The sequence below is a fragment of the Engystomops pustulosus genome, chromosome 1 (assembly GCF_040894005.1).
Source record: "Engystomops pustulosus chromosome 1, aEngPut4.maternal, whole genome shotgun sequence".
Classification (NCBI taxonomy): Eukaryota; Metazoa; Chordata; class Amphibia; order Anura; family Leptodactylidae; genus Engystomops; species Engystomops pustulosus.
The window spans coordinates 18,792,836-18,804,662 of NC_092411.1; the positions used below are offsets into that span (position 1 = coordinate 18,792,836).

General features: G+C 45.2%; 1 protein-coding gene across 1 annotated transcript; it reads left to right on the plus strand.

Moving 5' to 3' along the window:
- The first annotated feature begins 3,611 nt into the window (after window positions 1-3,611).
- Window positions 3,612-7,594, plus strand: RXFP3 (relaxin family peptide receptor 3). Its single transcript, XM_072134470.1, has 2 exons — window positions 3,612-5,074; window positions 5,782-7,594. The coding sequence occupies exons 1-2, from the start codon at window positions 3,904-3,906 to the stop codon at window positions 5,808-5,810; spliced, it is 1,200 nt and encodes a 399-aa protein (XP_071990571.1). The 5' UTR covers window positions 3,612-3,903; the 3' UTR covers window positions 5,811-7,594.
- The last annotated feature ends 4,233 nt before the right edge of the window (window positions 7,595-11,827 follow it).

Consider the following 11,827-nt stretch of genomic DNA (forward strand, 5'->3'; position numbering starts at 1 on the left):
TCCAATCACACTCCAGTTTAGAATACAGCCACATAATTGGATAACATCTTACACCCATTGAACTATTGCTTGTTCAGGCAGAATCTACAGCTGCTATTACCTGAGTTCTCCCTGCATTATCCCTTAGGCTCACCAGATGGATCCTGACAGGTTGAGGGCCTTATTCGCAACTACCCCCTTGCCTATATGTTGGCAGGGGCGTTGTACTTCCTCCCTGTATTGTCTGGATATGGGCAGCCTCCAATAATTACATTGCTACAGTGTTTAACATGTCTCAGCCCACACAGCAAAGCCAACAAGTGCCATTTGGATCAGTCTGGATGGCTCTTTGTTGGCCAGTGATGGAAAGGCAAACTTTTAAAAACCTTTCAGCAAAACCTAAAAATATAATCAGAAAGACATAAGTATCACATGTTATTCTAATCACCTTTTCCCTTTAACAATGCGTTTTTAGTGCGAATGCTTAGTATAATGAGGTCAGCGCAGCAGTAGTTGGGCTCCTTGTGTTATTGCACATGATAATAGTGACATGTAATTATCCTCATTATTCCGCTTTTCTCATACATTACACTGTGTGGTAATGGAGGTCATACTGTAAATGTTCTGCTATTACCCTCCCCCCGCGGTTACAATATGGCCTCCACTGGTGAGGAGAATAGCGCCAATCACAAGACAAGTGTGCACATGCACAGACATCCTGATTGCACGTGGTTAATATCAATAATTGCTTCTTCTATTCTTCTCTATGACGCTCAAGGTCACATCATGTTTGCATTGTTAGAGCAAGCTATTGTCACTTTAAGAAGGGGTCACCTGTTAGCGCAGTCCTGGATATATTCATAGAAACCAAAACATGTGATAATGGGGCTAATTTACTTACCCGGTCCTGTTGCGATCCCGCGGTGCGTTGTCCGACGAGGATTTGGGTCTGCCGCGATTCACTAAGCTTGTACGTCCGAGTTCCTGCTTCCGTCGTTTCTGCGTTGAGGTCCGCCGGAGTTCATCTTCTTCTTCCCGGTGCATGTAAGTGCGTGTCTTGAAACACAATTCTAAATGTTAAATGCCCGCGCGTTTTCCGAATCCGTTGGGTTGTCCAAAGGCCCAACCCCCCCCCATTTCTGTCGCGTGCAAGCCAGCGCCGATGCGGCAAAATATGATTGCATGCGTCAAAATTCCGGGGGAAATCGTCGGGAAATCCGACAAAAATGCATCCGATGGACCCTTAGTAAATCAGCCCCAATGTGTCTTATTCCCATTTGGATTTTGCAATTACACATCTGTCTTCAGCAGAATGTCCCTTATGCAATACCACTTTTCACCTGTGGGGGTGCACTACAGAACACTGGTCAGGGGGTGCAGTTGTTCAGCTGCTGGATCAGTATTTAGAGAATGGGTGGTCTGGATGGGATGACCCCCTAATGGTCTGTGTCTTCAGAGTAAAGTTGCAGATTGGAGTCATTTCCAGCATGTGTGATCACTGCAGGATAATGGGCCTTTCATTCATTCTCCTAAGCCCTGAAGACCCTGTAATCTTACTGTCCATAGTCCCTATCAATGCATAGGCATAGGGGTTGATTTTGTAAGGCAAGTTGGCTCAGGGGCAAACACATGGTGATTTAATGGGTCACAGAGGGTGTTTTAGTGTCAAAGGAAATCTACCATCAAAATCCATCATGATAAACCAGGGACACTTACTCATAGATCCAGGCATCATGCTCAGTACTTTGTTCTAAAATCAACTTTTAGAGACAGAAAGGGAGTGTTACCAGAACCCCTCCATTCTGTAGCTTCACAGGCTGTTACACTGTTTACCCCTTATCCCTCAGCACTTTCTGTCTCCGTCTGCCTGCTGTAATCTCACTACAGCAGAGGAAGTTTCTAGTCTATAGTGGTGATGGCAGCTCGGTCTATAGTAGTTGGGGGCTTAGTCTGTTGTAATTGGGGCAGCCCCGTCTGTAGTTGTGGGGAGGCTTAGTCTGTATTAATGGGTTGCTTAGCTTGTAGTAGTGGGGTCTGTAGTAGTGAATGGCTCAGGCTGTAGTATGGGGGGGGATCAGTCTGTAGTAGTGGGGGGCTCAGACTGTAGCAGTGGGAGGCTCAGTCTGTAGCAGAGGGGGACTTAGTCAGTAGTAGTGGTGGGCTCAGTCAGTAGTAGTGGGGAGTTAAGTCTGTGGTAGTGGGGGGCTCAGTCTATAGTAGTGGGGAGTTCAGTCTCTGTAGCAGTGGAGGGCTCAGTCTGTAGTAGTGGGGGGCTCAGTCTGTAGTAGTGGGGGGCTCAGTTTCTAGTAATGGTGGCTCAGTCTGTAGTAGTGGGGGGCTCAGTCTATAGTAGTTGGGAGTTCAGTCTGTAGCAGTGGGGGGCTCAGTCTGTAGTAGTGGGGGGCTCAGTCTGTAGTAGTGGGGGCTCAGTCTGTAGAAGTGGGGGGCTCAGTCTATAGCAGTTGGGGGCTCAGTCTGTAGTAGTGGGGACTTAGTCTGTAGTTATGGGGGGCTCAGTCTGTAGTAGTGGGGGGCTCAGTCTGTAGTAGTGGGGGCTCAGTCTGTAGTTATGGGGGGCTCAGTCTGTAGTAGTGGGGGCTCAGTCTATAGCAGTGAGGGGCTCAGTCTGTAGTAGTGGGGGGCTCAGTGGTTAGCACTAGGTGGTGTTTATCTTCTGGGCTAAAATATGAACACATCTTTTGTATATGGAGTTTCCTTCAACTGCATTAAAATGTTGAGTTTACAAAAAACTGCTTTATAAGAAAAGACTTTATTTTCCAATATGTACTTTCTGCATGCTTTTCTCACATCAAGAACTCTGCTTGCAGACATTGAATAGGAAACTTCATTACTTACTTCATCTCTGATAACCCTACAATATCTGCTCTGAGTTGTGGCATCTGTCACATGACCACAACCTACTGTCAGACACCAATGAGGGGTTATATTCTATGACATCAAGCAGAGCTCTTGATAGCTCACAGGAATTTATACAGTCAAACATATTAGAAAATGATATAACTTTCCATTAAACACTGAAAATATAATCCGGCTCTGAGCTGAGGGATGACAGTCTGTGTACAGCGCTACAGAATATGTTGCCATCATTTAACTGTGAAATCATAAAAATATTAATTTTCCTCCTCAATTCCTTTATGGATTATCATCGCTATGGTGACCGATCTCAAAAACATCACTTAGCAATCAAAAACTACCCATCCAATATCCGAAAAATTCCTAGAATCCTCCTCCTCCCCCTACATTGGAGAGATATTTCGAGGAACTTATTCCATGATCTCCACCTAGTGGCCATAGAGGGGAACTGAATTATTTTTGGAATTCTTCTGGGTTTTTTTTTCTCCTAAATTATGAATAAAGATGCTTATACATCAGTGACACAACACAGTGATACATATTTAGGCATCTCCACCCCCCTGCATCCCATGGAATGGTCACCAGATACTGTGAATCCTGGGGGGAGAGAGGGGCATAATATACAGACATGTCTATAGTGCACCCCTCCCCCTCTTTAACCCTTGCTGCACTGCACACATGCACAATGACACGGGAGCCCCCTGCAGGTCAGCACCTGGGAGAGCACCTGTCAGCTCTCAGCACCCTGGACAGCTCCAGTAGCCACTGCGCATGCTCCAGCTCAGGGATAGCCCCGGATGAGATATAAGTTGCAGACATGAAGAAGTCCTGCAGACTTCTCCCTCACCGGTGGAGAGACACGTATGGTCTCCTAGGCTCCCTCCACTCTGACTCTGATGGACTCCAAGGAAGGACATTGCATGGGATGGACGATTGCATTGCTCCAATCTAGTGATCTTTGGAGATGCATCCCTGGTGGGACTGGCAGCAGGTGGACCTTCTGAGGCTTGGCATCATGGCACAGGCTTGAGGTGCTGAGCAGCTGGCATCATGCAGGAGGCAGAGCAGAGGATCTTCCCTCTGTTCCTGGAGGAGAGACAACTCAACCGCAGCAATGACTCCCTGCAGGACCTCCTCAGGGGCTTCAACTTGGAGAAATCGGACATCATCGGGGACAGCTCGGCCATCGTCAGGATCATGATCTCCATCGTGTACTCGGTGGTCTGCGCCTTGGGGCTGGTGGGCAATGTCCTGGTGCTCTACCTGATGAAGACCAAGCAGGGGTGGAAGAAGTCCTCCATTAACCTCTTCGTCACCAGCCTGGCGGTCACGGACTTCCAGTTTGTGTTGACCCTTCCTTTCTGGGCGGTGGAGAATGCCCTGGACTTCAGCTGGTTGTTTGGTAAAGCCATGTGTAAGATCGTGTCCTATGTGACAGCCATGAACATGTATGCCAGCGTCTTCTTCCTCACGGCCATGAGTGTGGCCAGATACTACTCGGTGGCTTCAGCGCTGAAATCTAAACGCAGACCCATAGGATGTTCTGCCAAGTGGGTGAGTGTCCTGATCTGGGTGTCGGCCATCATCGCCTCTTTGCCCAATGCCATCTTCTCCACCACCGCCACCGTCTCCAGTGAGGTCCTCTGCTTGGTCAAGTTCCCGGTCAATCATGGCAACGCACAGTTCTGGTTGGGACTCTACCATGCCCAGAAGGTCCTCCTTGGCTTTGTCATCCCCTTGGCCATAATTACTATCTGTTACCTACTTCTAGTTCGTTTCATCAGCGATAGGAATGTAAGTTCCTCCAGCACCAAGAGGAGGTCCAAAGTGACCAAGTCTGTGACCATCGTGGTCCTGTCCTTCTTTCTTTGCTGGTTGCCGAACCAAGCCTTGACCACCTGGGGGATCCTGATCAAGCTGAATGTGGTCCAGTTTGGCTATGAGTACTTCACCACCCAGGCTTACATCTTCCCCATCACTGTTTGCTTGGCTCACTCCAATAGTTGCCTCAACCCCATCCTCTACTGCCTGATGCGCAGGGAATTCCGCAAAGCCTTGAAGAACCTCTTCTGGAGGATGACCTCCCCCTCCTTAACTAACATGAGACCCTTCACTGCGACCACCAAGCCAGAACAGGACGAGCAAGGCCATGGCATGGTGCCCCTCAACCCTGTGGAGCCTGATGTCATATGCTACCCCCCTGGAGCTGTCATCTACAATGGTAGATATGACCTCCTACCTAGCAGCTCCACGGAGCAGCGCTACTAACCCTGCTGGGACCAGCAATCATAGGGCTGAGATCCCGACTCAAAGGGCTGAAACCTCCAGGAGGAGGTCTAGAGAATCTATAGGAGCATGTACAGAGGACCTTCTGGAGGAGTTCTAGAGAACCTCCAGGAGAAGGTCTACGGGATCCTCAGGAGGATGTACAGAGGACCTTCTGGAGGAGTTCTAGAGAACCTCCAGGAGAAGGTCTACAGGATCCTCAGGAGGATGTGTAGAGGACCTTCAGGAAGAGGTCTAGAAGACCTCCAGGAAGATTTACTGTATAGAGGTCCTTCAGGAGAAGTTCTAGGGTACTTTTAGGAGAATATACATTTAAGACCCTCAGGAGGAGGTCTAGAGGACCCTCAGGAGGATGTACAGAAAACTTTTATGATGAAGTTTAGGGACATTCAGGAAGATGTACAAGGGACCTTTAGGAGGATGTACAGAGGACCTTCACAGCTCACTACAGAATCTATAATTTACACGATCTGCTATGGTCTTGCATATTCTTCCTAGTGATGTAGGAGGGCTGAGTTTGTCAGAGCAGAAATCGCCTGCCATAGTAGTGTTACACGTGTAACATGATGCCATAAAAATATTGTGACATGACACATTCAGCTCTACTACATCTGTAACCAAGACCTTTTTTTCTTTTTCTAGATTGCCAAGGAAGAGGAGCAAATTATTGAAGATTTTTCTTAAAATAAAGTTGTTTTTATCACCTTTTTGGATACAATATTAGATGTTATTGGATATAAATGATATTTATCATCTCTGGGTTTTTCTATTGTGTTAAATTCATTTTTTAGGAAACTCAATGGGGGGAGGGGTGTCTATACAAAATCTGGGAGGATTAGCTTCCATTTATCACTGATCGTGAATGTTTGGGTACACAGAGGTAGCAGAGCTCAATGAGCTACATTCTATCCAATACATTTCCCAGCATTTTTATGTAAGACACAGTGATGTGCGCTAGATAACATACTCAACTCTGCTGGATAACATACTCTGCACTGCTACAGCTATCTCAGAACAAGTTTCAAATCCTTTTATGTACCTTGCACAGGATTAACACTGTTATATAAACTTGATTTATGATGTGGATCTCCAAGGGTTATCAAGTTGCCTTCATGCAATGTACCGATGAAGTAGAGCTGGGTTTGTCATTTGGCACAAGATGATGTTATGGTTATACAGAAGCGCATTACATTGAAGGGTTAACACATACAGATCCACTCATCCATATAATATATGCAGAGTATGTATACTCCATGTGTACAATGTCATCAGGTTTTCTTTAAAAATCAGATTGGGGAAGGAGGTGTCTGAAAACAATCTTAGATCATGAGACCACCTGTGACTAGAGCTATTACTGACTGCACATGTAGCAGAGCTGAAGCTTCTACAGAACATCATTCAAAGAATCAGAACGCATGTAAAACACACCTGTCAAAGTGGTTTTTTGCTGGATAACACACTCAGCACTGCTACATCTCTGCCAGAACAAGGTTAAAAAAAACGCTGTTGCACAGGATTACACTTAAATCATCATTTGATCATGTGAATCACCAATGTTGACGTCCATGTAATGTATTGATGTAGCAGAACTGGGTTTGTCATTTGTCACTTTTGCATGGTAGTGTGGGTTTTCTCATTGCATTTAAACATGGAGTCCAATAACACATTCATTACTGCTACACCTAAAGAAAATAAATGCATGGTCTGTGCACAGGCAATGGGAGAGAGTTTCTTAAAAAATCTTCATGGGGTGAGATGAAAGTGTATGAAACATTCTTGGCTCCTAAGATCACTTATGACTACAGATATAATCTTCCATGTGTCACTGACTGTGTATGATGGGGTTTCCAGATGTAGCAGAGCTCAATAAGCAACTTATAAAATTCACTTTCTACTGTAATAATTGTGCCTGCAGTTATATGTAAACCACATCGATGTATGCTGGATAACAAACTCAGCCCTGCTACATCAGTATCAGAATAATGTGAAAAATGCTTTTATTTAGCTAATAAAGAACACTGTTATACAAGCTTGTTCTACCAGCCGATGTAAGGTGTATGGGAGTAGTAGTGCTGGGTTTGTCATCTGGCACAAGGTGATGTTATTGTTATTTCACAATGTTTTATAGGTTGCTTTAAACAGTTTTGCATGTCACCGCATTGGATTAAAGAATTAAGCCCGGTAACACATTCAGCTCTGCTACATCTACAGCATACATACAGATGCTATACACCCTGTGTACACAATATCCTCGGCAGAGGTTTCGTGGCCCCTGAGATGAGCAGTGTAAATATTCATTTTATGGGCCATCTGCTCAGCTCCACTCACTGACTCTTTATGACCCATTCAGCCATATGACAAACACTTATAGGCGCAGCGTTAATTGTTGTGTATTTAATTACCACACGTTTTCCAGAAGCTCTGGAGGATTTTTATAATTAGTTCATTTTTTTTTGTTAAATAAAGAAATATTATTTTGTTAATGAAAAATGCAATTGTCGTTATTAAGTACTGATGCTTCAGGATTGAGTGTGATGGTGTAGCAGAGATGAGAGTGTCATTGATGCAGAGCTGGATACTATATGACAAGGCAGCAGAGGAATAAACACACCATCAGCATCACTTAAAGGGATGGTTTCATATAAGACTCCAAAGAAAGGGGGACAAAGCTACCAATGAATTGACCACTTCAGCATTACATCTACTGTGCATATTAGATAGTATATGAGCTCCCCCTAGTGGTGGCTTTACATACAGTATGTAGTAATCTCCTTAGATCCCATTAGTGATTGTTGTATATGCAGTATATAGTAACCACCAGTGCGGGGATGTATATACAGTATGTAGTAATCTCCTGAGCTCCTCCTAGTGGTGGTTGTATATACATTATGTAGTAATCTCCTGATCTCCTCCTAGTGGTGGCTGTATATACAGTATGTAGTAATCTCCTGAGCTCCCCCTAGTGGTGGCTGTATATACAGTATGTAGTAATCTCCTGAGCTCCCCCTAGTGGTGGTGTATATATAGTATGTAGTAATCTCCTGAGCTCCTCCTAGTGGTGGCTGTATATACAGTATGCAGTAATCTCCTGAGCTCCTCCTAGTGGTGGCTGTATATACAGTATGTAGTAATCTCCTGAGCTCACCCTAGTGGTGGCTGTATATACAGTATGTAGTAATCTCCTGAGCTCCCTCTAGTGGTGGTGTATATACAGTATGTAGTAAACTCCTGAGCTCCTCCTAGTGGTGGTGTACATACAGTATGTAATAATCTCCTGAGCTCCACCTAGTGGTGGTGTATATACAGTATGTAATAATCTCCTGAGCTCACCCTAGTGTTGGCTGTATATACAGTATGTAGTAATCTCCTGAACTCCTCCTAGTGGTGATTTATATACAGTATGTAGAAATCTCATGAGCTCCTCCTAGTGGTGGCTGTATATACAGTATGTAGTAATCTCCTGAGCTCCTCCTAATAGTGGTGTATATACAGTATGTAGTACTCCCCTGAGCTCCTCCTAGTGGTGGTGTATATACAGTATGTAGTAATCTCCCAAGCTCCCCCTAGTTGTGGCCGTATATATAGTATATAGTAATCTCCTGAACTCCTCCTAGTGGTGGTGTATATACAGTATGTAGTAATCTCCTGAGCTCCCCCTAGTGGTGGCTGTATATACAGTATGTAGTAATCTCCTGAGCTCCTCCTAGTGGTGGCTGTACATACAGTATGTAGTAATCTCCTGAGCTCCCCCTAGTGGTGGCTGTATATACAGTATGTAGTAATCTCCTGAGCTCCCCCTAGTGGTGGCTGTATATACAGTATGTAGTAATCTCCTGAGCTCCTCCTAGTGGTGGCTGTATATACAGTATGTAGTAATCTCCTGAGCTCCTCCTAGTGGTGGCTGTATATACAGTATGTAGTAATCTCCTCAGCTCGCCCTGTTGGTGGCTGTATATACAGTATGTAGTAATCTCCTCAGCTCCCCCTGTTGGTGGCTGTATATACAGTATGTAGTAATCTCCTGAGCTCCCCCTAGTGGTGGCTGTATATACAGTATGTAGTAATCTCCTGAGCTCCCCCTAGTGGTGGTGTATATACAGTATGTAGTAATCTCCTGAGCTCCCCCTAGTGGTGGCTGTATATACACTATGTAGTAATCTCCTGAGCTCCTCCTAGTGGTGGCTGTATATACAGTATGTAGTAATCTCCTGAGCTCCCCCTAGTGGTGCTGTATATACAGTATGTAGTAATCTCCTGAGCTCCCCCTAGTGGTGGCTGTATATACAGTATGTAGTAATCTCCTCAGCTCCCCCTGTTGGTTGCTGTATATACAGTATGTAGTCATCCTTTAGGTGCAAACTGCTTGTGTGGGTATTTAATAAGTGCCACATTTGTGTCACACAGGATCATTTGTGGCATGGCTGTACTATTCTTTACATGACTGAGGGGGGAGTTCTGGTGCTTAGTCGGACCCTGCACCAAACATTACACTGCAATCATATTATTTTTAGGCAGAACTGGAGGCCTCTTCACTTCCCCCCGTCACTGCAGACGTCACAGGGGTCACACATGATGAGGTTTCACCTCTGAACTGTTTTCCACTGTGCAATTCATCTTTAATATCCACCTAGAAGAAACCTCTCCAGGACCCAGGAAATTGTCAGGTACTGTCCCCTTTAGATAGAGAATATAATAAGTACATGATGTGACAAGGACATGTGTCTCCTGCTGAACATCTGAAATAACATCTGGTGTAAAGGAAATAGAAAAAAAATAACTGATTTAAAAGAAATTTACAGAAAAATACCAAAAAGTTGGATCATGATTGATGACAAACACTCAGAGTGGAGGGGAGAGGCAGTATAACAATCTAATGCAAGAGACCAATGTCACAGCAGTGTGAGGACCCTCCTCCAGTGCACTTGGTGCAGCTACAATCCTGGAATTTAAATCCATATTTTACAGTCCTGCTGCTACTAACAACATACACAAAGATATGATTACACATCTCTCCAGGAACATTACACAACACTGGTTGCAGTGAGCACAGAGCAGAGAAGTGTGAGGACACACCCTCAATTCATTGGAGGAGCTACAATCCTGGAATGTTAAGTGATATTTCACAGTCCTGCTGCTACTGACAACACACATAGATATGATTACACATTTCTGCAGGAATATCAATTAACACTGGGTGCAGTGAGCACAGAACACAGCAGTGTGTGGACACCCTCAGTGCACTCGGAGAAGCTACAATCCTGGAATATAAATTAATATTTCACAGTCCTGCTGCTACTAACAACACACACAAAGGTATGATTACACATCTCTCCAGGAATGCTACTTAACACTGGATACAGTGAGCACAGAGCACAGCAGTGTGAGGGCACACCCTCAGTGAACTTGGAGACGCAACAATCCTGAAACATAAATACATTTTTCACAGTTCTGCTGCCACTGACAACATTCTCGAAGGAATGATTACACAGATCATAAGGGACGATACATAACTCTGGCTGCAGAGAACACATAGCAAAGCAGTGTGAGGAGAAGCTACAATCCTGCATTACAAATCAATTTTCCAAGTTCTGCTGCTGCCACTAACAACACCCACAAAGGTATGATTACACTTATCTCCAGGGACAATACATAACACTGGCTGCTGAGAACACAGAGCACAGCAGTGTCATGAGACAATGGGGGTCATTTACTAAGGGCTCCTTCCATTTTGCGGCGAAATCCGCCGGGATTTTGGCGCACGTGATCGGATTTCGGCACATCGGCGCCGGGTTGCATGCAACGGAAATTGAGGGCGTGGCCATGGTGTCGAAAAAATCTATCACTCACATGCATCGGGGAAAGGTTGGCGAACCTCGGTGCAGCAGCGACACCTGGTGGACATCGGGCGCACCACCTTAGTGAATCGCCCGAAGACCCGAATGCTCCTCTGAGAACGCGCCACTGGATCGAGACAGGACTGTGTAAGTAAATCTGCAGAGAGCACAGCAGTGTGAGGGCATACCCCAGAAACTACAATACTGGACTATAAATCCTTACATCACAGTCCTGCTGCTACTTATAACATACACAAAGGTTTGATTACACATCACTCCAGGGACAATACCTAACACTGTCTGCAGAGAGCACATAGTACAGCAGTGTGAGGACATGCCCCTGGTGCATCTGGAGAAGCTACATTCCTGGAATATAAATCCATATATCACAGTCCTGCTGCTACTTATAACATACACAAAGGTCTGATTACACATCACTCCAGGGACACTGGCTGCAGAGAGCACAGGGCACATCAGTGTGAGGACATGCCCCTGGTGCATCTGGAGAAGCTACAATCCTGGAATATAAATCCATATATCACAGTCCTGCTGCTACTAACAACTCGTACAAAGGTCTGATTACACATCTCTCCAGGGACATGTGGTGACCAGGTAACAACTGTCTTTATGTCAGAGACGACGCAGCTCCTTGTATTAGTGACATGACAATGAATGGGGCTGAGCGTCCGTTCTCCATGATTTACGTTACATTGGCGGAAAGTCCAGCCCCATTGATTTCGGTGTCAGTGACGGGCAGCACCGGGTCCCATTGATTTCCATAAAGCTGATAGACAATTTACTTGATGTTTTTGTGGGGTCGATACTCTACACTCACCAAGATGAATGGGGCCGGA